The 25760-nt window shown below is 54.4% G+C and overlaps 1 protein-coding gene across 1 annotated transcript in view; it reads right to left on the bottom strand.

The window, feature by feature from the left end:
* The window catches only part of LOC140430124 (transmembrane channel-like protein 2-B), a 187363-nt gene extending 174283 nt beyond the window's left edge, over positions 1-13080 (bottom strand). The window contains exons 1-2 of the mRNA XM_072517637.1: positions 13059-13080; positions 11183-11245 (exon numbers count right to left, since the gene is read on the bottom strand). Coding sequence (XP_072373738.1) covers positions 11183-11245; positions 13059-13080 — 85 coding nt within the window. The remainder of the gene's footprint in view (positions 1-11182; positions 11246-13058) is intronic.
* Positions 13081-25760: the final 12680 nt, after the last annotated feature.

The following is a 25760-nucleotide window of genomic DNA, read 5'->3' as shown; positions in this document are numbered from 1 at the left end:
AAAGCACTTCATTACAACTGAAGTCAGGGCCTTTAATCTGCTTTAATAGGCTTTAATCTGCTAGAACTCTTCCCCAGCAGCTTCGATACAGAAAGTGAAGGCTGCTGGGGCGGCATTGGTTCTTATACTCCGCCTCTCAGGGCGTAGCTATGTACATCAGCCAATGGCAGACTCCTGGGTCTAACCAATGGTCAGCCACCTCTCAGGTACCGCAATACCTGGTATTACCACATTCACCCCCTGTTAAAAAAGAGCCCGGCAGGGTGATGGCCAGCGTTAATAGTCGCCTTTCGCATGGTATGACCAGGTATGGAGGTACCGTGATGTCGAGGGTAATAACAAAGTGTTCATGGTGCAGCAATCAGTCGATCGGGTGGCCTGGTCGTCCTTCTGGAGCGTCTGGGCTTCGGCGGTGATTCTGATGGGGGTCCCGGCGGTTGCGACTCCAGGAACATGATGTCGTCCTCACAGGCAGCTTCGTCACCCCTAGGCGGCGCTGTTGGGGCTAAAGGTGGACAGGGGGGGAAGGCGCCTGCAGGGGGCATCGGTGTGTGTTCGGGCCTAGGCAGGGGCGGCGGGAGTACTGAACCTCCAGTTAGGTGCTGTGGGGAGGGTGGGGATGGCGGCAATGGTGCGGGTGCGCGTGGGGCTCCGGCGGGCGCCAGGTCCCGAAGGGAGACCGTGTCTTGGTGGCCGTCAGGGAAAGCTACGTAGGCATACTGGGGGTTGGCGTGCAGCAGGTGGACCCTCTCGACCAACGGGTCCAATTTGTGCGCCCTCACATGTTTCCGAAGCAGGATGGGTCCGGGTGTCGCTAGCCAGGTTGTGAGCGAGGTCCCGGAGGAGGACTTCCTGGGAAAGACAAGGAGACGTTCGTGAGGTGTCTGGTTCGTGGTTGTACAGAGCAGTGACCGGATGGAGTGGAGGGCCACCGGGAGGACTTCCTGCCAGCGGGAGACTGGGAGATTCCTGGACCGAAGGGCCAGCAGGACGGTCTTCCAGACCGTTCCGTTCTCCCTCTCTCCCTGCTCATTTCCCCGGGGGTTGTAACTTGTCGTCCTGCTCGAGGCAATGCCCTTGCTGAGCAGGAATTGACGCAGTTCGTCACTCATAAAGGAGGACCCCCATCACTGTGAATGTATGCGGGGAAACCGAACAGTGTAAAGGTACCCTGGAGGGCCTTGATGACAGTGTTTGTGGTCATGTCTGGGCAGGGGATGGCGAATGGGAACCGGGAGTAATCGTCAATCACGTTAAGGAAGTACGTGTTGCGGTCGGTGGAGGGGAGGGGGCCTTTGAAATCCATGCTGAGGCGTTCAAAGGGACGGGGAGCCTTTATCAGGTGCGCCCTCTCTGGCCGGTAGAAGTGCGGTTTGCACACCGCGCAGATTTGGCAGTCCCTGGTGACGGTCCCGAACTCCTCGATGGAGTAGGGCAGGTTGCGGGTCTTGATAAAATGAAAGAAACGAGTGACCCCCGGGTGGCAGAGGTCCTCGTGGAGGGATCGGAGGCGGTCCACTTGTGCGGTGGCACAAGTGCCGCGGGACAGGGCATCAGGAGGTTCGTTCAGCTTCCCCGGGCGGTACAAGATCTCGTAAATGTAGGTGGAGAGTTCTATCCTCCACCGCAAGATCTTGTCCTTCTTAATCTTGCCCCGCTGTGCATTATCGAACATGAAGGCAACCGACCGTTGGTCCGTGAGGAGAGTGAATCTCCTGCCGGCCAGGTAATGCCTCCAGTGTCACACAGCTTCTACTATGGCCTGGGCCTCCTTTTCGACCGAGGAGTGGCGAATTTCGGAAGCATGGAGAGTACGGGAGAAGAAAGTCACAGGCCTGCCCGCTTGGTTGAGGGTGGCCGCCAGAGCTACGTCGGACACATCGCTCTCGACCTGGAAGGGGAGGGACTCGTCGATGGCGCGCATCGTGGCTTTTGCAATGTCTGCTTTGATGCGGCTGAAGGCCTCTGTCGATAGGGGGAAGGTTGTGGACTGGATCAGGGGTCGGGCATTGTCTGCGTAATTGGGGACCCACTGTGCATAATAGCTGAAGAACCCGAGGCAGCGCTTTAGGGCCTTGGGGCAGTGAGGAAGGGGGAACTCCATGAGGGGGTGCATGCGCTCAGGGTCGGGGCCTATGACTCCACTTCGCACTACTTAGCCCAGAATGGCTAGACGGTCGGTGCTAAACACGCATTTATCCTTATTGTATGTCAGATTAAAGATTTTCGCGGTCTGGAGAAATTTGAGGAGGTTGGTGTCGTGGTCCTGCTGGTCATGGCCGCAGATGGTGACGTTATCCAGATACGGGAACGTTGCGCGTAAGCCGTATCGGTCAACCATTCGGTCCATCTCTCGTTGGAATACCGAGACCCCGTTCGTGACAGCGAAGGGAACCCTTAAAAAGTGATAGAGCCGCCCGTCTGCTTCGAAGGCATTGTACTGGCGGTCACCATTACGGAGGGGTAGCTGGTGGTAGGCAGACTTGAGATCCACCGTGGAGAAAACCTTGTATTGCGTGATCCTGTTCACCAGGTCGGCTATATGGGGGAGAGGGTACGCATCCAGCTGCATAAACCTGTTGATGGTCTGGCTGTAGTCAATGACCATCCTATGTTTCCCCCTGGTCTTTGTCATGATATTCAAACACACACATCATGATGGACACACTAACAGGCAAATCAGAGTACACAACACCACAACCAATCACAGACAAGAACACCAACCACATAAAAAGCACGAGCACGACACCTGGAGGTCAGTAGGTCTGGGGAGAAGGGAACAAGAAAGAGCTGTTGAAACACCACAAGCAGGGAGCCCCCCACGTGCAGAGTGCAAAGACCAAGTTGTAAATAGTGAGTTTAAATAAAGAAGCGTTGTACCATATGCAACTGTGTTGGCTCATCTGTGTGTCAGAACACCCAACACCACATGGTACAGGAGTGGATCGATACCTGCCTACTAACCTGCCATTCTGGACATGGACCACACCGGCAAACCGCAGCCGATGCAAGTCACGGGGAACCTAGGCACCAACTGGAAGCTCTACAGGCAGCGATTTGACCTGTACATCCGTGCCACCGAAAAACAGAATGCCTCGGATGATTCGAAGATTGCAATGCTCCTCTTCTACGCAGGCCCCCACCCAAACGATGTCTTTAATTCACTGGTGTTCGAAGAAGGCGAAAACCAGGCCAAATATGACACGGTCATCCTCAAACTGGACCAGCACTTTCAAGTTGAAGTAAACGAAAGTTTTGAAAGATACATCTTTCAGCAACGCCTGCAAGGTAAGGAGGAGCTTTTTCAACCCTTTTTGACGCACCTCCGGATTCTAGCGCAGTCCTGCGGTTACGGCACCACTACAGAGTCCATGATCAGGGACCAGATTGTTTTTGGCGTTGCCTCTAGTGGCCTACGCCAGCAGCTTCTTAAAATAAAGAGCCTCACCTTAGCGTCTGCTGTGGAAGCCTGTGTCCTCCATGAAAATGCTACCTGCCGTTTTGCCCGATTTCAGGCGTCCGAGTTGGCACGGAGGGGGTCCCCAGCCGTCGAATCGGCAAGCCAGGCCGCCCACGACGTCGAACGCATCCAGGCCGTCGATTTCTTCCCGCCCCACGGCCCGGACGACAGCGGCCGCTTCCCGCGCTTTTCGCGGTCTCCCGCGCAGGTGCGCGCCAAAAATAACGGCCACAACGAGGGACGCACTGCGCAGGCGCGTCCACCGCAAGATCGCACTGCGCATGCGCAGTGGCGCAACGAACGCCGTGACGTCATGACGTGCAGCAATTGTGGAGGTCTACACTTAAAAGGGCAATGTCCTGCAAAAAACCGACAGTGCAACAGATGTGCCATGATGGGCCACTACGCAGCCCGCTGTCGTGCGGCTCAACCCATAGATCCGGCGCATCCTCGACAACCTCGCGCACGAGTCAGGACCGTCCAGCCCACGCATCAAGACTTCCAGTTAAGTGATGCAGATGACCAGGATGCCTTCCGAGTTGCCGTCATTGATGTCAACAAGGTCAATGCCATCAATCCAGCCGATGAGTGGTGTGCCACCCTGACGGTCAACCGATCGCGCGTCGCCTTCCGTCTGGACACCGGCGCATCCGCCAACCTGATTGCTTACTCTGCAGTCCAGGCCATGAAGGTCAAACCACCCATCACACCATCCCGGCTTAAGATGGTTGACTATAACGGGAACGTTATCCCGTCCATAGGATCTTGCCAGCTACAGGTGACTCACAAGAGGTACACGGCCACACTCCCCTTCGAAGTTGTGGGCTCATCAAAGGGCTCGTTACTGGGCGCACAAGCGTGTAAGGTCCTTCACCTGGTACAGCGCATTATGTCTCTCTCTCCAGATGAGATATCCGACTTCCCGGATGCTGAGTTCCACGCGAATCTCCATTCCCTCCTCGCTCACAACCAGGAGGTTTTTGAAGGCATGGGGACATTGCCACACACGTACAAGATTCGACTCAGACCGGACGCCATCCCTGTCGTTCACGCACCTCGCAGGGTTCCTGCGCCTCTCAAAGACCGCCTCAAGGCACAACTGCAGATTCTTCAGGACCAAGGGGTCCTATCCAAGGTCACGGAGCCCACGCCATGGGTCAGCTCCATGGTCTGTGTAAAGAAGCCCTCGGGCGAGCTCCGTATATGTATAGATCCAAAAGATCTGAACAACAACATCATGCGGGAACACTATCCCATCCCGAAACGAGAAGACCTCACCAGCGAGATGGCGCGAGCCAACATATTCACTAAATTGGATGCGTCCAAAGGATTCTGGCAGATCCAACTGGACCCGGCCAGCCGAAGACTATGCACATTCAACACCCCTTTTGGCAGATTCTGCTACAACCGGATGCCATTCGGCATCATTTCGGCATCTGAAGTATTCCACCGCATTATGGAGCAGATGATGGAAGGCATCGAAGGGGTACGTGTATATGTGGACGATATCATCATTTGGTCCACCACTCCGCAGGAACACATGCATCGTCTTCGACGTGTCTTTACCCGCATACGGCAAAATGGCCTGCGTCTCAACCGTGCGAAGTGTGCTTTCGGCCAGACGGAGCTGAAATTCCTCGGGGACCACATCTCAAGGTCCGGGGTCCGTCCCGATGCAGACAAGGTTAGCGCCATCACAGCCATGCCACGACCGGCTGACAAGAAGGCTGTCTTAAGATTCCTGGGCATGGTCAACTTCCTTGGAAAGTTCATTCCCAACCTGGCTTCTCATACAACAAACATGCGCCATCTCGTAAAAAAATCGACGGAATTCAACTGGCACCAATCGCATCAGCGGGAATGGGAGGAGCTCAAGCACAAACTGGTCACGGCACCAGTGCTGGCCTTCTTTGACACGACTCGCCCTACAAAGATCTCAACAGACGCCAGCCAATCTGGTATTGGAGCGGTACTCCTGCAAAAAGACAGCACGTCATCATGGGCCCCGGTTGCGTATGCCTCACGAGCCATGACCCCTACCGAACAGCGCTACGCGCAAATCGAAAAAGAATGCCTGGGCTTGTTAACTGGACTGGACAAGTTCCACGACTATGTGTATGGCCTGCCACGATTCACGGTCGAAACTGACCACCGCCCCCTGGTCAACATCATTAACAAAGACCTGAACGACATGACTCCTCGCCTCCAGCGCATCTTACTCAAACTCAGGAGGTACGATTTTGAACTGATCTACACTCCGGGGAAGGAACTCATCGTGGCGGACACTCTTTCCCAAGCAGTGAGCACACCACCAGATGCAGAGGGGTTCGTGCGTCAAATTGAGGCACACGTGACTCTGACAGCAGCAAATATGCCAGCTGATGATCCTAGTCTGGCCCACATACGCGCAGAGACGGCGACTGACCCTCTGCTGCAGCGAGTGATGCGCCACATGACGGAAGGGTGGCTAAAAGGGCAGTGCCCCCAGTTTTATAATGTGCGAGATGATCTCACCAATATAGACGGGGTCCTTATGAAATCGCATAGGATCGTTATTCCACACAGTGTGCGCCAGATGATTCTTCGTCAACTACACGAAGGCCACTTGGGCGTCGTAAAATGCAGACGAAGGGCCCGGGAGGCGGTATATTGGCCGGGTATTAATGAAGACATAGCCAACATGGTGCTCAACTGCACAACCTGTCAGAGGTTTCAGCCGGCGCAACCTCCGGAAACACTTCTACCACACGAGATGGTGACGTCCCCCTGGGCGAAGGTGGGTGTGGACCTATTTCACGCGCTCGGCAGAGATCACATTGTTATTATAGACTACTTCTCAAACTACCCGGAAGTCATGCCTCTCCATGATCTGACGTCGTCCGCAGTCATTGGGGCCTGCAAGGAAACGTTTGCTCGCCATGGCATTCCAAGGACTGTCATGTCAGACAATGGACCTTGTTTTGCCAGCCGTGAATGGTCGTCCTTTGCCGCAGCATATGGTTTCACTCATGTGACATCCAGCCCTCTGCATCCACAATCGAACGGGAAGGCTGAAAAGGGTGTCCACATCGCAAAGCGGCTCCTGTGCAAGGCGGCTGATGCCGGATCAGACTTTAACCTTGCCTTGCTGGCCTATCGATCGGCCCCGTTATCCACGGGCCTCTCGCCAGCGCAGCTACTAATGGGTCGCTCCCTCAGGACGACGGTACCTTCCGTCCTGGCACCGACAACAGACAATGAGGCGGTTCTTCGGAACATGCAACTGCAGCGTGATCGCCAGAAAGGTCGGTACGACACACGAGCGACGGACCTGCCCCCCCTGTCCTCCGGAGACAAAGTACGCGTCCATCAACCGTATGGTGGCTGGTCAGCACCGGCCGAAGTCCTCCGACAAGTGGCTCCCCGCTCGTTCCTGGTTCGCATGCCGGATGGTTCCGTGCGTCGCCGCAATCGGCGCGCCCTTCGCCGACTTCCACGCTCACAGCCACACAACACGCCAGATCCTCAACAGGCTTCCGAGGATGACTTTGTGGAGCTGCCGCACATCACGCCCTTTCCATCGCCACCCATGGCCATGCCTGCACAGCAGCTGGTGGTTCTTGATCCACCCTTGAGGCGGTCAACCCGAATTCGTCGCAAACCCATTAGAATGGACTTATAATACAGTTCATATGTTTAATAAGTTGGACAATTTTACATGATAACCTGTTGTTGTTTATCGTTCCAGATATCGTCTGACTGGACAACTGTTCAAATTTTTTTTTCTTCTTCTCTCGTTCGCATTTCTGTTATGTTATGGTACAACTGGATTCATGTGACGCACTCGACATTGCCCCATGTACATAGTTCCGTCATAGACACATGCTGCACACGACACACACACACTCTTAGATGCACTCACGTCACGATCATATTTATCAACACGTAGGCACATATCTTTGTAAAAAGGGGGGATGTCATGATATTCAAACACACACATCATGATGGACACACTAACAGGCAAATCAGAGTACACAACACCACAACCAATCACAGACAAGAACACCAACCACATAAAAAGCACGAGCACGACACCTGGAGGTCAGTAGGTCTGGGGAGAAGGGAACAAGAAAGAGCTGTTGAAACACCACAAGCAGGGAGCCCCCCACATGCAGAGTGCAAAGACCAAGTTGTAAATAGTGAGTTTAAATAAAGAAGCGTTGTACCATATGCAACTGTGTTGGCTCATCTGTGTGTCAGAACACCCAACACCACAGTCTTTACCACCACTACTTGAGCTCTCCAGGCACTGTTGCTCGCTTTGATGACCCCTTCCCTCAGCAGCCTCTGGACATTCGACCTGATAAAGGTCCGGTCCTGGGCACTGTACCGTCTGCTCCTGGTGGCGACGGGTTTGCAATCCGGGGTGAGGTTCGCAAACAGGGAAGGCTGGTCGACCTTAAGGGTCGCGAGGCCGCAGACAGTAAGGGGGGTATAGGGCCGCCAAATTTAAAAGTCAGGCTTTGCAGATGGCACTGGAAATCCAGCCCAAGGAGGGTGGCTGCGCAGAGGTGCGGCAGAACGTACAGGTGGAAATTGCGGAATTCCCTGCCTTGGACAGTGAGGTTCGCTAGGCAGAACCCCTTTATCTCCACCGCGTATGACCCGGAGGCCAGGGAGATCCTTTGATTTACGGGATGGGTGACAAGAGAACACCGCCTTACCGTGTCAGGGTGAACAAAGCTTTCCGTGCTCCCAGAGTCGATCAGGCACGACGTCTCGTGGCTCGTGGCCGTTGATGGAGATCGTCGTTGTAGCTTTCGCCAGCGTCCGGGGCCGACTCTGGTTCAGAGTCACCGAGGCCAGTTGCAGTAATGGAGAGTTCTGGTCGGGCAGCATGTAGTCGGCTGTGCTGGGGGCCTGGGGCCCCATTCAAGATGGCATCACCCATGGGTCGCACATGGTGTCCGGGGATGAAGAAGATGGCGGCGGCGAGGGACAAAATGGCAGCGCCCACCCGTCCAGCGTGGTGTCCGGGGGGCAAAATGGCCACGCCCGCGGGTCGCACATGGCCTTAGGATAGGGGGGTGGCAGTAGCGCTGGGCGGTCGGGGCCTGAAAGGGGTTTGCCGATAGTTGCTGGAGACCGCGGCCACGGCGGGGGCCTGGCAGACCCCCACATAGTGGCCCTTCTTGCCGCACCTTTTGCAGGTGGTATTGCGGGCCGGGCAGCGCGGGCGCGGATGATTCCCCAGCCCGCAGAAGAAACAGCGGTGTCCAGCGGCGTTAGCGGGCCGTCTCGCCGCGCAGGCTTGCGAGGTCAGGGGAAAGGTCTGAGGGGCTGCCGCTACGGGGTGCCACGCAGCCCAGGGGGCTGCCGCGCGACCGAGAGCAAAGGACAGCGCGTTTTTATATGCAATGTCCATGGACCCCGCCAGGGCCCGTGTCTCTGCAAGTCCCAGAGTGTCCATTTCTAGGAGCCTTCGGCGGATATCAGGGGAGGTCATACCTGCCACGAAAGCATCCCTGATCAAAAGTTCCATGTGCTCGTTCCCCCAAACTGGCGGGCAGCCACAGTTTCGGCCCAGCACCAGCAGTGCCCGGTAGAAGTTTTCCAACGTTTCCTCAGTGCTTTGCCTCCTAGTCGCCAGCAGGTGATGAGGAGGCGGATATAATGTCCTTCTAGCAGCTCAATCGTGGCAGCATAATTCGCCGCCTCCTCGATAAGAGGGTAGGTCCCAGGGCTGACCCGTGAGCATAGGAGATACATCTTTTGTCCTTCCATGAGGGTGTCGGCGGCCGTGTCGAGGTAGCCCTTAAAGCACGCCAGCCAATGTTTGAAAATAGCAGCAGAGTTGTCCGCGTGGGGGCTGAGCTGAAGGCACTCCAGTTTGATACGGAGATCCATCCTTTCAACTGAAGTTGCAGCAGATTAAATTGATGCGCAATAAATTACTCTCAAGACAAGGTGAGTCATAACTAATAGTCTTTAATCTGCGAGAACTCTTCCCCAGCAGCTTCGATACAGAAAGTGAAGGCTGCTGGGATGGCATTGTTTCTTATACTCCGCCTCTCAGGATGGAGCTATGTACATCAGCCAATGGTAGACTCCTGGGCCTAACCAATGGTCATCCACCTCTCAAGTACCGCAATACCTGGTATTACCACAACCCTGTCATCCCCAACTACTCTCCCAATGTCCTAAACTTCTCAGCTTCTCCCCGATGTCCCAATGACCATCAAAACCTTCCAACTACCCGCCCAACTAGCCCCCACTTCCCATTCAACATGCAAAAGCACTGACACTGAGCCAAGGCTTATTAGGATTAATGGGATTCACTATTTGAGGGGGAGGTGGTGGTGTGGTGGTATTGTCACTGGACTGGTGATCCAGCGACCCAGGATAATACAGTATGAGCTGTGTGTGCATCTACAAGATGCACTGCAGGAACTCACCAAGGCTCCTTAGGCAGCACCTTCCAAACCCACTGCCACCCAGGACAGGATTCACCTGAGGAAGGAGCAGTGCTCCGAAAGCTAGTGATTTGAAACAAGCCTGTTGGACTTTAATCTGGTGTTGTAAGACTTCTTACTGTGCCCACCCAGGACAAGAGCAGCAGATAAAACAAAGAACAAAGAACAAAGAAATGTACAGCACAGGAACAGGCCCTTCGGCCCTCCAAGCCCGTGCCGACCATACTGCCCGACTAAACTACAATCTTCTACACTTCCTGGGTCCGTATCCTTCTATTCCCATCCTATTCATATATTTGTCAAGATGCCCCTTAAATGTCCCTATCGTCCCTGCCTCCACTACCTCCTCCGGTAGTGAGTTCCAGGCACCCACTACCCTCTGCGTAAAAAACTTGCCTCGTACATCTACTCTAAACCTTGCCCCTCTCACCTTAAACCTATGCCCCCTAGTAATTGACCCCTCTACCCTGGGGAAAAGCCTCTGACTATCCACTCTGTCTATGCGCCTCATAATTTTGTATACCTCTATCAGGTCGCCCCTCAACCTCCTTCGTTCCAGTGAGAACAAACCGAGTTTATTCAATCGCTCCTCATAGCTTATACCCTCCATACCAGGCAACATTCTGGTAAATCTCTTCTGCACCCTCTCTAAAGCCTCCACATCCTTCTGGTAGTGAGGCGACCAGAATTGAACACTATACTCCAAGTGTGGCCTAACTAAGGTTCTATACAGCTGCAACATGACTTGCCAATTCTCATACTCAATGCCCCGGCCAATGAAGGCAAGCATGCCGTATGCCTTCTTGACTACCCTCTCCACCTGTGTTGCCCCTTTCAATGACCTGTGGACCTGTACTCCTAGATCTCTTTGACAGATACATGGAAGCACCACAACCTGGAAGTAACCCTCCACGTCACTCACCATCCTAACTTGGAAATATATCACTGTTCCCTCACTGATACTGGGTCAAAATCCTGGAATTCCCTCTCTAACAGCACAGTGGGTATACCTACACCACATGGACTGCAGTGGTTCAAGAAGGCAACTCCCACCACCTTCTCAAGGACAATTATGAGATGGGCAACAAACGCTGGCCTGACCAGCAAAGCCCACATTGCATAAAAATGAATAAATATAAATGTTTAAAATGTTTAAGAAAATATATGTTTTAGAATGCTATTGTTAGATAGAATAATTTAACATGATTAAAATGCCTTTTGTTGATAAACCAGTGACATTTATTAAAAGACATAATTATGTTTTGCTTACCACCGTCATCATCGTCTTCTTCTTCTGTCTCAGTTATTTCATCAGCATCTATCTCAATTCCAACTGCAAATGACAATTTGAAATCATTCGGATACGCTTTTCAGTTGATTTGTTGCTTTGATTATTATTCAAAGCCATAAAGTAACTAGAATTTTGCTCTATTATTTTTTTTCTTAATAAACATTTTATTGAGTTTTTTTGGGGTTTACAGTGACAACAAAATAAACAGTATACATGAATCTATAAACATAGTGCAAAAGCCGTCTTCCTCACTTATATGTCCCACCTTTATTAACCCCCTACTCTAAGCTAAACTAACCCACTGCCTCCCCACTTCTGCTGACGATTAATTTTCCGCAAAGTCGACGAACGGTTGCCACCTCCGGGCGAACCCTAACATTGACCCTCTCAAGGCGAACTTGATTTTCTCCAAACAGAGAAAGCTAGCCATGTCAGATAGCCAGGTCTCCGACTTCGGGGGCTTTGAGTCCCTCCAAGCTCATAATATCCGTCTCCGGGCTACCAGGGAAGCAAAGGCCAGAACGTCTGCCTCTTTCTCCTTCCGACACCCCAAATATCGCCACCTCTGGACTCGGTGCCACCCTTGTTTTTAACACCGTGGACATGACATCTGCAAACCCCTGCCAGAATCCCCTAAGCTTTGGGCATGTGCAGAACATGTGGACATGGTTCGCTGGCCCTCCCGCACACTTTGTACACCTATCTTCTACCCCAAAGAACCTGCTCATCTGGGCCACTGTCATGTGAGCCCGGTGAATGACCTTGAATTGTATCAGGCTGAGCCTGGCACATGTCGTGGACACGTTGACTCTACTCAACGCGTCCGCCCATAGACCATCCTCTATCTCTCCTCCCAACTCCTCTTCCCACTTGCGCCTCAGCTCCCCAGTCTGCGTCTCCTCTGACCCCATAAGTTCCTTGAAATTTTGCTCTATTGTTAACGTATTACGACCAAGTAAAACCTAACTAAACTTTGACACACGTGAATCTGGAATTTGTATTTCTTTCTAGCACCCAGTGCAGCCACAGGTTTAAGTCTATATGTAAACCTATGTGTCTAGGTGTAAACATCACCAACAATCTGTTCTGGTCCACCCACGTTGACACTATAACCAAGAAATCACAATAGAGCCTATACTTCCTCAGGAAATTAAGGAAATTCGGCATGTCCACAATGACTCTCACCAATTTCTATAGATGGACCATAGAGAGCATCCTATCTGGCTTGGTGTGGCAACTGCTCGGCCCAAGACCATAAGAAACTATAATGAGTCATGAACACAGCCCGGTCTAACACACAAGCTCGCCTCCCATCCATTGACTCTATAAACATCTCCTGCTGCCTTGGGAAAATGGACAGCATAATCAAAGACCCCACCCACCCGGGTTATTCTCTGTTCCAACCTCTTCCATCAGGCAGAAGATACAAAAGTTTGATAACACCCACCAATAGAGTCAGAAACAGCTTCTTTCCTGCTCTTATCAGAATCCTGAATGACTCTCTTAAAGACTGATCTCTCCATGCATCTTCTCTACTGAGTGGCACTACACTCAGTACGCTTCACCCGATGTCTATGTTTATGTATTGACATTGTGTATTTATCGCATGTTCAATGCAATAATAATAATTATCTTTATTAGTGTCACAAGTAGGCTTACATTAACACTGCAATGGAGTTACTGTGGAGCAATCTGCCTGGACTGTAAGTTTTTTTTTGCAATGGCCTCACTATTCCTATTGCTACTATCACTGAAAAAACAATCTCTTATCATTTTCCTTGATCATTGTCCACCCGTATCTCCATTCCCCTTCCCAACCCCACTTCTAAGTGTGTTGTTCTCTGTTTTGCTTTACCTCGATGGCTTGGATGCATCATGTTGAACAAAGAACAATAAGCTTTGTTAACTAACAAAACTAATTTATTAACACTACTAAATAAGATTCGTACATATTCCTAAAGTATAAGGTTACTAAATTAAACTATGCTAGCTCACTGCAGAATTCTACACGATGCAACTATCTATCTCACCCCTAAACACCTTGAGCTGGATTCTCTGTTTTGGGGACTAAGTCCCCACGCCATTGGGAAAAATGTGGTCTTTTACACCAGGATAATTGGTGTCAAAAGACCACAGATTCCCCATTTTGCTGGGGAATGGCAGGGAGCTGTCATGGAGCTCGCAGTTCTACCTGCTGCTACGACCCCCAGCACTTCCGGGTCAGAGGCCGCACATGCACAAGGCAGCGGCCTGCAGTGGCCACGCCGTGCTCCATGGCGGACTCAGCCCGCAGATCTGGACGGGCAAGGTAGTGCCGCACATAGACCGCTCGCGCGCCAGGGACCGCCAGCCTACATTGCCCCAGCCCCGAATGACGCCCCCACTCTGCCCTCTGATCGGTCCTCCCCCGACTGTGGCAGCCCTGGACTGAGTCCGCAGCCACCACACGAGGATCCCAGATGGTGAGACTACAGGAGTCCCACGCATCGCGGGGCGGGACTCAGGCAATGACCTGAGGCGGTGGCTACTTGGCGCGGCATACTCCACGAGTCCGCCGTTTTCAGGGGGCAGAGAATTTTAAAACTGGCGGGGCTCCTGAGTTCGGCGCCAAAACAGATTCTCCGCCCCGTCGCCAAACGCAATTTCAGCGTCAGGGGGCAGAGAATCCAGTCCCTTCTCTCAGAATCACAGAAGTCACATGATATTTATATGACTGCTCCTTACCTCCATCTGGTGGTGAGAAGTATTAACATCAAATTGTTGACCTTTTGTATTTCTTGCAATATACATATTGCTACATCCCCATTTTTTTGAAGATGTGTGTACATCATTACAAACATATACATGGTAAGCAATGTATGCTCTGTACATGTAAATTAATATTGTTACATGTTAACAATTTTTAAACATTTTTTGCAGTCCACAAATTGAGTCTGTTCTCAGTATTCACTGTGGTAATGTGGTACATAACCAATCAGTCATCAGTTCAATCAATCAGGGTTTCGACTGATGTCACTGTTGAACACCTTTGTTGCCTGACGTGGTCTTTTTTCTGAGCTTGCGGTGTTGATCTCTTGTCTCCTTTGCCCCAAAAAAGTTTGTTTTCTAGTCTTGGAGCATGTACCAACTCTTCCAATTTGTTGGAATGATGTTTTTTTCTGAACAATGTCTTGCAGTCCCTTGCTCGTTTACTATCTGGATTCCTTTCCATACTGCATGGTTACTGCAAGTCCCAACACTTTGTTGTCATTGAATTGCAATGTGTTGGTTAGTTGTCCTTTGGTTTCAAAGTCGTACCTTTGTCCAGGTTCTGTTGCTCTGCAGTTACTCTTTGTGTTCTCAAGATCAGTCTCCTTTGGCTCATCTGATTCATCTTTGAGGTTTTTAATATCAGTTTCCTTTGGCTTATCTGATGTATCTTTGATAGTCTTGTGCTTCTCATTTGGAGTAAACATCTCCTAGATGTCTTAATTTTCATGTTGGCTGTTCACAATTGATGTGCTCTCAACTGATCTGTTGCCCTCTCATTGGCAGCCTCTGCACAGTCCAGCTGAGAACTGTTAGTCTCGCCGTCGACCTGCACAGCTTGTATGGTACTTGTTCACCTCGTCAGTACTTACAAATAAAGTAAATAGACCTTCATAGTCTTCCTCTTCCAGCTCATCGTATGATTCTTCACGGATATCCGATGTTGCGCCAGTGTGCAATTCCATCAAGTTATTGAATCTGCCAATCTTTTTATGAATTGTCCCAATCATCCAGATTTTGAACAATTGTGATTAGTTTTATTTTTTAAGCTTCGGAAATTTCCTGTGGAACTTTGTCTAAACTTTCAATTGTGTTAATACAGAACGAATCATCGAATCCGAATATATCTTCCAAATCTAATTCATGTTCTCCAGTGTCGGATTTATCCTCTTTATTTTTAGATTTGTTGAAATTAACCTCTTGTTTTATGCTGCAAACTTCTTATACAACTCTCTGCTTTAATTTCATCCCTGTTCTGCACTACGAGGCAAAATGTTTTGAACCGCTGCACTTCGCACATTTTCTTCCGAATATTCACGTCAGTGACATTTACAACAGGTCTACAAAAGCGTGAACCTGGTGGCTTCACCACCGAGGGGGATATCGGAGGTGACCGCTCAGACAGTCATGATTTCCCAGGCTCTTCACTGCTCAGGTGCACCGGAGAGGACATGGGGACCAGAGATACGTTCAACTCGGGGCCGGGATAGGAGGTCTGTTACTCATTCCAAGGGGAGGGGTTAGTTGAAGGCGTTACTGCCCATTCACATCAGCCTTCCCCTTATTTGAAGGGAGTGGCATGCAGGCATCGCTTCTTGTGTCCTCCTTGCTGGGCTTCTGGCCAATTCAACGCTGAGGGAATGCCCGACACGCAGGCAGAGCAGGGGTCTGAGCCACTACTGGTCTGGTCTGCCCACACATATACAAAAGGGGGGCGTCATTCTCTGACCCCCAGAGGGTCGGAGAATGGCCGTTGGCCGCCGTGAATCCCGCCCCTGCCGGTTGCCGAAGTCTCCGAAGGGAGAAAAGTCGGCGGGGCATTAATGGCGCCGCTGCCGCGGAGAATGTCACGGGTGTGCGCAAGGCAGCCGATTTTGGGCCTGCTGATATTCTCCCTTCCGGATGGGCCGAAGTCCCGTCGACGTGATGACCGTTCACGTCGACGTAAATTAAATCTCCTTTTCATCGGCGTGACCCGGTGCTCCAGGCTCACGCCGACCAGCGTGGAGGTGAGTGACGGCCTGGGGGGTTGGCTCTGGGCAGGCAATGGCGTGGCCGCAGTCTGAATGCGTGAGGAGAGGTGTGTCTCGGGTTGTGTGTGTGTGTGTGCGGGGGGGGGGGGGGGGGGGAGTGGTTAGAGTAGGCTGGGCTCCGGGGGAGTGCCGGGAGGGGGTCCGTGCCGGGGAGGTGGATGGGGGATCCGTGCCGGGGTGGAGGTTGGGGGGGGGTCCGTGCCGTGCCGGGGTGGAGGTTGTGGGGGGTCCGTGCTGGGGTGGACGTTGGGGGGGGTCGGTGCCGGGGTGGAGGTTGGGGGGGGGTCCGTGCCGTGACGGGGTGGAGGTTGGGGGGGGCCCGTGCCGTGCCGGGGTGGAGGTTGGGGGGGGACGTGCTGGGGTCGAGGTTGGGGTCCGTGCCGGGGTGGAGGTTGGGGGGGGTCCGTGCCGTGCCGGGGTGGAGGTTGGGGGGGGGTCCGTGCCGTGCCGGGGTGGAGGTTGGGGGGGGTCCGTGCTGGGGTGGAGGTTGGGGGGGGTCCGTGCTGGGGTGGAGGTTGGGAGGGGGGGGGGTCCGCGCCGGGGTGAGGTTGGGGGGGGGTCCGTGCCGGGGTGGAGGTTGGGGGGGGTCCGTGCTGGGGTGGAGGTTGGGGGGGGGGGGTCCGTGCCGGGGTGGAGGTTGGGGGGGTCCGTGCCGTGCCGGGGTGGAGGTTGGGGGGGGGGGGTCTGTGCCGGGGTGAGGTTGGGGGGGGCTCCGTGCTGGGGTGGAGGTTGGGGGGGGTCCGTGCTGGGGTGGAGGTTGGGGGGGGGAGGTCTGTGCCGGGGTGAGGTTGGGGGGGGTCCGTGCCGGGGTGGAGGTTGGGGGGGGTCCGTGCCGTGCCGGGGTGGAGGTTGGGGGGGGGTCCGTGCCGTGCTGGGGTGGAGGCTGGGGGGGTCCGTGCCGGGGTGGAGGTTGGGGGGGGTCCATGCCATGCCGGGGTGGAGGTTGGGGGGGGGGGTCCGTGCTGGGGTGGAGGTTGGGGGGGGGGTCCGTGCCGAGGAGGGGGATGGGAGGGCAAGTGAGTTGGTCCACCTGGCCAGGTGCCAGCCTCCAACAGTTGGACCCATGCGGTCCATGCCACCTGGCTGGGGGGAGGAGGGTATATGGGCAATGATGACATGTCGTCGTTCCCCTCCCCCCCACCAGGCCGTCATGTTTTCAGATCATCCAGCGATGTTGGCCGCAGTGGTGGCAGCCGCTCATGTCTATGTTGCCCTGGATGAGGAAGAGGGGGAGGAGGAGGAGGAGCGTGCCAGAGAGGCGGCGCAGGCTGCCGCAGAGGGGAAGGCGGCAGCCGCCCAGGCTGGAGGGACACCTGACCGACAGGACGAGGAGGGGGAGGAGGACGTCGTGGCCCCACGGCAACGGAGGCACCCAAGGGCGCCCCGTGTGTACCGGCCCCGGCAGTCATACCAGGACCTCACGGACCGGGAATGCAGGAGGAGACTCCGGATGAGCCGGGAAACCGTGGCACATATCTGCCACCTGCTGGTCACCGCGTGGCACTGGCGGGGGGCACCCTCTCCCCGTGTCCGTCAAGGTTACGGTGGCCCTGAACTTTTATGCAACGGGGTCATTCCAGGCACCGAGTGGGGACCTGTCCGGCATATCGCAGACATCGGTGCACCGGTGCATCCGGGCAGTGACAGATGCCCTATATGCCATGGCGCACCGCTACATCCGCTTCCCCGTGGACCGGGCCAGCCAAGATGCCCGGGCCGTGGGCTTCTCTGCCGTGGCCGGGTTCCCCATGGTCCAGGGCGCGATCGATGGGATGCACGTCGCCGTGCGGCCACCTGCAAATAACAGGGCCGTGTTCACTAATAGGAAGGGGACCTATTCGATGAACGTACAGGTGGTCTGCGACCACCGCATGATGATCCTGCACGTCTGCGCCCGTCACCCAGGCAGTGTACACGACTCATTCGTGTTGTCGCGGTCATCCATCCCCGGCATGTACGAGGGACGCCATCCCCGGCTGAGGGGCTAGTTGTTGGGCGACAGGGGCTACCCATTGCGATCGTGGCTGATGACGCCTATACGGAGGCCACGCAATGAGGCGGAGAACCGCTACAATGATGCCCATGTAGCGACAAGGGGAGTGATCGAGAGGTGCTTTGGCGTGCTGAAGATGCGTTTCAGGTGCCTGGACCTCTCTTGGGGCGCCCTCCAGTATCGGTCAGATAGGGTCGGCCGCATCATTGTGGTGTGCTGCGTCCTGCACAACATAGCCCAGCAGAGGGGCGATGTGCCGCAGGCAGAGGAGGGCGGAGTGGAGGAGCAGCAGGAAGAGGCCCAGTCCTCCCCAGATGAGAGGGATGGGGGCAATGGTCAGGGCAGACGGGGTAGACACAGGCGGGTGGCTGTCCACCGTTACCGGCTGGCCCAGCGGGCACGGGACAGACTGATAGACGCCTGCTTCACTGACTAGATGGGCGTGGGAATCGGGTAGTATGGCCACAGACCGCACACCATGGCAACAGCCGACCACCCACACCCCCCACCCATCCACCCACCCAGCACCCTCACCCCCCTCCCCAACCCCACCCACCCCACCCGCATGCACACCACCCCCCCCCCCCCATTGCCCATCCACCTGCGGCACAACGGGCCGGGCTCACACAGTTGCGGGTGGACGCGTGTCTATCGCAGGCCATGGAGGATGATGACAACCCGCCCTGCGATGAGCTCCTGGCTCTACATCGTTGGACTATGTCTGACCCATGGCCACAGTACCACCATCCACCCAGACCATCCCTGCATGCGGCTGTGACACTGCAGCGCACGGTCCCGTCCTCTGTCCGGGGGATGTTGATGGCGGCCCAGGGGGAAGGGGGCAGACTCGCCTGGGGCTGAGGTAAGACCACCCCTCACACACACACTTGCGCTCAACGTACATGACACCCCCGCACACTTTGGACAGAGCACAAAGGCAGCTTCGGTAGGTGTAACATTGACTTTAATAACCAAATAAGTTCATGCACGTGCCCTAGCCCCTAAAACTCATCTGTGCCCTGCACCCGTGCCAACTTACTCAGTGTCTAATTGTTTGGCCTTACGGGCCCTTTGACTACGTCTACGTGGTTCCCCAGACGGTACAGCAGAACTGGAGGTGGACTCCTGTGATTCCTGCCCTCTGACACTGGATCCCTTTGGCGGCCGTTTCCTGGGGCGTCCTGGCCTAGATGGGCCAGGCTGTGGCCCGGGCGACTGGGATGGCGAGCTGCCAGCCTGTCCTGCCCGTTGCCCACCCGATGCACCTGGGACGGAAGGGGGGGAGTCCGAGGTGTCGCGGTGTACCGGGACCTCCCCTACAGAGGGAGCCGGGACGGACCACACCACCTCCTCCTCCCTCGGGGTGCCCGATGGCCCCCAGGCCTCTACATGGGTGGGGGTGCGAACGGACTGGCCATCCGACGCCCCCCCGACATCTGGCGCTGCCAGTCCTGGAGGCCCGTGCTGGTATCGACAGGGGTCTGCAGGTTTGCAGCCATGGAGCCCAGGTGGTTGGCAAACCCTGTCTGTGACAGTGCGATGCCGGCTCGCACATGGCCACTGGTGCCGATGCCCTCAGCGATGGCCTGCAGGGACTGGGCCATGGCCTGCTGAGACTGGGCCATGGCCTGCAGAGACTGGGCCATGGCCTGCTGAGACTGGGCTATGGCGTTGAGCGCCTCTGCCATCTGGCATGGCACTGGCTCATGGCCTCCTGTGAGAGGGCAGCCATTTCCTGGGCCACAGATGCCGACTGCACGGAAGGCCCCAGGCCTCGCAATCCGTTCCCCATGTCTGACACCGTCGCACCCATTGCCTCCACCGCGGACGCCACCCGTGCGGTGTCGGCCTGGGTGGCACGCATGACCGGCATCACTCCCAGCTCCTGGACGCGGGTGGACTCCTCCACCTGCGACCGCAGCCGCCGCAAGCCGCCCGTCACCCTCTTCGCTCGTCTCCGGGTCGGTGGTTGCATCGGATCTATGTGTGGGTGTGGTAACTGCAGGAACCCGGGATCCATCTGGGCGGCAGATGTTCGCTTGGGCTGGGCTGCCCTCCGACCGCCCGGTCCCTCTGCTGCTCTTACCTCCACCTGCTGTACCGGGACGGCTGTGTTGTGCGCACCAGTGAGTGTACCAGACGCCTCATCACTAAAGTGCCCAACAGTGGTGAGTGTTTCTGCGATGGTGGAGGGTGTTGGTGACAGCAGTGGCGTTGTGTCGTGCTCATCGTCCCACTCTGAGTCCATGGCACTTTGGGGTGGGGGTTCGTCTCCACCCATCCACTCTGAGTCACTGTCCGGTATTTCGTCTTCCTGGGTAGTGCTGTCCCGGGTAGGGGTGTCCTGGGTAGTGGTGTCCTGGGTAGTGGTGTCCTGGGTAGTGGTGTCCTGGCTCGGATGTGACGGGGGCCTGTGGCTGCCCCCCTCATTGCTGGGTGGTCGCTCCCGCACGTGACGGGGGTGTCGTCTCCCTGTTGCTCCAGGTCTCTCCGTCTCCCGTGGTGTGCGAGGGGCATCCTGCGGGCGTCACATGCTGGAGGGTGCGGGTCTCTCCGTCTCCTGTGGTCTCCGAGGGGCATCCTGCGGGCGGTCTGCATCTGCGGGGATGGGTGCCTGGACGTTTGGTCCTGCGATACACAATGAAGCATGCATGGTTAGACACGCAGGCAGTGATCAGGTGATATGGGGGAGGGGGATATAGGGGAGGGGGGATATGGGGACGGGCTGTCGGTGGCTCACTTGCTAGTACGCCCCCGACCTCTGCATCAGCAACCTCCCGGTCCTCAGGTCCGCCAGCCAGTTCCAGGGCCCTTTCCTCGTGTCCGGTCAGTGGCCTCTCATCAGCGGGCCCTCCTCCAGTCCTCACATGCTCCCTATTGTTGTGTGCGCGCTTCTCCTGTGGGGGGGGGGGCAGGGGTAAAAGGCAACAGTGTTAGGCAGGTATATGAATGCACGCCATCGGTTGCGCGTGCATTGCAGAGGTTAAGGTTAGGGCTGGATTCACTTGGGGATATGGGGGATATGGGGGAGGGGGGATATGGGGGAGGGGGGATATGGGGGAGGGGGGGATATGGGGGAGGGGGGGATATGGGGGAGGGGGGATATGGGGGATATGGGGAGGGGGATATGGGGGAGGGGGGGATATGGGGGATATGGGGGAGGGGGGATATGGGGGAGGGGGGATATGGGGGAGGGGGGATATGGGGGAGGGGGGATATGGGGAGGGGGATATGGGGGAGGGGGGATATGGGGGAGGGGGGATATGGGGGAGGGGGATATGGGGGGGGGATATGGGGGATATGGGGGATATGGGGGAGGGGGGATATGGGGGAGGGGGGGATATGGGGGAGGGGGGGATATGGATATTGGGCGGGGGGGGGGCTCACCCTGCCTGCTCTGACGAGGTCGTTCACCTTCTTGTGGCACTGGGTGCCTGTCCGTGATGTCAGGGCCACAGCGGTGACGGCCTCTGCCACTTCCCTCCACAGACGCCGGCTGTGGCGTGGGGCAACTCTGCGGCCGTGCCCGGGATACAGGGCATCCCTCCTCTGCTCCACCGCATCCAGGAGCGCCTCCACATCGCGTGACTCGAACCTCGGGGCTGAGCGACGGCCAGCCATCCAGTCGGGTGTTGCGGTCGGGTGTTCCGGTCGGGTGGGGGGGAGCAGCGCAGCCTTATGAGCCGTCACGCCGTGCAGCGCGTATGACGCTGCACGGTGTGAACCACTGCGCAAGCGCGGATCCCGTTACGTCGCTGCTAGCCCATTTCGGGCCGGAGACTATCGACCCATTTTTCCGACGTGACGCAAGTCGGATTTGCGCCGTTTTTTGCGCCGATCGGCGGACTTTCCGCCGATAACGGAGAATTACGCCCGGGATGCTGGACATGGGCCGGAATGAGCGGTGCCGGCTGAATGGCTTCCTCGCTGGGTTCCCAAAGGAGTGAAAGGGCATAGGGACCTCTTCTCTTTACAGGCATTACAGTGGTGATGGTGATGGTAGCACAATGCTTCTGATATGAAGGTGACCATAGCCAACTTCAACATCAAAAGAAGCAAAGAAGCACAGCGCAGGTTCCAGAACTTCTCAGTCTTCCAGAGCGGGAAGCATGCTGTGTACTTCCTCCGGGAGATGAAGCTATATGGCTCCTGGAGCGGTAAGGGGAAGAGCTACGTGAGTCACCGGGTTTGGGATGGGGGGGGGGGGCAGCGAGAGATAAGAGGACCTCGTCATCTGTGGGCAACTTGCGAGGTTGCTGGCTGCTTGAGAGATGGTGCGTGATGTGGCTGAGGTGGTGCACTGAGACTGGAGGTGACAGACCTACTCTGGCCATGGGCAGGGCATTCATCTTTTTCCCACGCTGCTGCCCTGGCCTCATCTGGAGAGTGCTGACACTCAGGAAGGCAGCTTGCTCCCAGGCTGGGGTGCAAACCCTGCTGGTGGGCCGCCTCCCGGTTTGCCTGTACAAGACTTCCTGTCTCTGCTGCACCCCATCCAGAAGTCTGATCAGGGTTCCCTCTGTGAATGGCTTTGCTGGCTTTTTGTTGCTGCCATCCCCTCTCATGGATCTGGAACTAGTGCTGGGCGGTGCTGGGAAAGCATTTTAATGGAGCCTCCCAGTGACTGTAGTGATTAGGTTTCCCCGGGGAGAGCGAACCAGCGGGAGGCACCAAGAGCTCGGCATGATTCTCGTGGGGAGAAAATGTTTTCTTTAAGAGGCATAAAATGCTGTGAAAACTGCTGACAGACCTGTTTTCTCGCTGGGATTTTTTGCCATTTTTTGGTAAGATTCTGCCCCAGGGTTACTACCACTGGAAGAAGTTTCTCTCTCAAAACCATTCATGTTTTTGAACATTTCTATTCAATTCTCTTTCAATTTTCTCTACTCCAAGCAGAATAACAGCAGCTCCTCTAGCCCCTTCACACGTATTAAGTCCTTCAACCATGCTAACATGCTAATAAATCTCTTCACGAGCTTTTGAAGATGTTGACATCATTCCTAAAATGTAATTCTCATAATTGAACATCATTTTCCACACAGACCTCTTGATTTTTTCCTGAGTTACGAAGCCATTGCACAAAGTGGATGGGGCAAACCACTAAACCATCTCCTTGCTTGCACCAAAAATCAATTCAAATTCTATCCAATTCATGGTCCGAACAAAAGGGACATACCAGATCGCAGCTGACAAGAGCAAGAATTGCACCTCATCTCACATTTGATCCTAGGCTTAAGACCAAGAACCTATCAATGTAGAAGGCAATGGCCTACAGTATCTCGCCAAGCATAACCATGGACCAACTCAGAAGTCAATGGTTGCCAACACCCTTTCAGGGCATGGTATCGCAACAGAAAATGAGAGACCAATATAAAAGCAAATTATTGCGGATGCTGGAATCTGAAAGGAAAGAGAAAATGCTGGAAAATCTCAGCAGGTCTGGCAGCTTTGACAAAGAGTCATCAGACTCGAAACGTTAGCTCTTTTCTCTCCCTACAGATGCTGCCAGACCTGCTGAGATTTTCCAGCATTTCCTCTTTCTTTATGAGAGACCAATAATTGTTTTATCAAAGTTTAGCATAATTGACATGCTTTTTTACTCCACTGGCTGGATTTTGACAGAACTGGAGAAGTCGTCTCCGCTGGGATCCAACCCTCCTGCTGGTGGGTGACAGGATCTGGGGATGTCATTTTGCCAGCAGCAGACAACTGACAGGCTGCCATGAGGGTCAATGTCTAATTGAGAATTGCTGCCCACTCCCTTATCCCGGAGTTGGCAGCTGATTAGAGGGACAGCAGCTCAGCAGCCTTGGCTGGTGGTGCTGCCTGCTGAGGCTGTGAAATGAAGGAGAGGGTGCCTCACTAGTGAGCCCCCCTCAACCAGCAACTCCGTTTATTTTAAATCAGCCAGGGGCAGGCAGACAATGAAGGTTTTGGGAGAGGCTCATTTTGCACCTGTGACACAGTTGCCGTGAGGAAGGCCAAGGGATGAGAAAGCTGTGGGAAGATGCCTTCCCCCATCATATCACCAGCACTCCAACATCTCAGCCCATCCCCATAGGGCAGGGAATATTCAGCCTTACCTCTCTAGCAATAAATCCAGGTGCACCCTCTCAACTTGTCCTGTCACCTTCCAATACTTGTTAGGTACCTCGGGTCCCTGCACCCCTGCACCCCTCTTGAAAAGTGGATCATTTAGTTTCTCTCCTGGCCGTGCACATTCTTCGCACTGAAATGCTTCACTCCACACGCTATGTTTACCTGACATCTGTTGCTAGCTTCTTCATTGTTTTACTATATTTTCGAATTTCCTGTCATCTGCAAACATTCAAAAAGGGCAAAGTCTTAATGCGGGGCCGGCTGCGAAGCACCGCTCTATTCCCCCTCCCCCAGTCTGATAAACATCGCTGCTCTCTGCCCCCTCTTCATATCTATTCTGCCAGGTTTCCTTCGCACACATTGGAATGGCAGGTTAAGTTATTGTTCTTATTTGAAGGGTCACCTTCCCAATTTAAAACAATGAGAATGAATATCACCCAACCACATAACAGAGGTTAAATTGTTCAGAAAGTCCAAAGAAGATTGAATTAAACAAGTGGCAACAACACGGGTGCTCATCTGACTGTAGGGGAGGAGGAAAGTGCCTGATCAGCACACACAAAACTCACCCTTTTCCAAATCTTCATGGTTTTTGTTCTTGGTCTTCTTCGTATTTACCATGATCACCTCGTTCCAGGAGCTTCTCGAGAAAAGAAGTGTCTTGTGTGAAGATGGCCTCACAAATATTAGATGGTGTTGGGGTGGATCTGACGGCGATTTCTCTGGCTGTTCGCGCTCTGTGACAAACCGGACCGGGTGTCACCCTGGCAACAGGCGCAGGAGATGCTCCACAAGTAGAGGAGATTCTTCCTGGACCTGACACCCGCGCTATCTGCCGTTCAGCGTGTGTGCCAGATTAATATTTCATACTGCTATGCATTCCCATGTTGGTTTGCTCTGTAAAGCTTCTTACGCAACGGATTGCCCGTTGTTCTTTTAAACAGAAGATCAAATAGTTTTCTGGACTCCAAGAATGTTGGTGAAGTAGCCAGAGAGTCGGCAGTTTTAAGTGCTTAGTACCCGAGCTTGAAAAAAAGAACAATGAAGACACCAGGCGAAAGATTCCTCACCAGCAAGTGGTTCGGGGCTGGAATGCGCTGCCTAAGAGGGTGGTCAACAGGGGGCTCAACAGGGGATTGGGCTATCATCTGAAAAGGAAGAATTTGCAGAGGCAGGGGCGAAGGGGTGGGGGAGGTGTTAGCATCAGGGGCTGTGGCTCATTTGGAAAGCCAGCAAAGGCCGAATGGACTCCTCCTGTGCTATAACCATTCTCTGCTTTCATGAAGTTTGAATTGACAGCAGCACTGTGGCATCCACAGGTGGAGGCTGTGATGTACTTGAACAAAATTAACATTGAGAGGGGACATATTAACGCTTTTAGCAGACTTAAATCTTAGCAGAGGTTAAATATCCAGGCTCAGATGGGATGTATCCCAGGTTGCTGTGGGAGGCAAGGGAGGAGACTGCTCGGTTTAGATTTAATGGTTTAGATTGAATTGTTTAGATGGAGCAGATTTTGTCAGGTGTGTCCAGGAAGGATTACTGACTCAATATCTAGATAGGCCAACTAGGGGGGAGGCCATATTGGATTTAGTGCTTGGCAACAAACCAGGGCAGGGGTCAGATGTTTCGGTGAGAGAGCACTTCGGTGACAGTAGCCACAACTCCTTGACCTTTACCATAG

The sequence above is a fragment of the Scyliorhinus torazame genome, chromosome 9 (assembly GCF_047496885.1).
Source record: "Scyliorhinus torazame isolate Kashiwa2021f chromosome 9, sScyTor2.1, whole genome shotgun sequence".
Taxonomy (NCBI): domain Eukaryota; kingdom Metazoa; phylum Chordata; class Chondrichthyes; order Carcharhiniformes; family Scyliorhinidae; genus Scyliorhinus; species Scyliorhinus torazame.
Note: the sequence above shows the minus strand (reverse complement) of the source record. Positions and strands in the feature narration are given on the sequence as shown.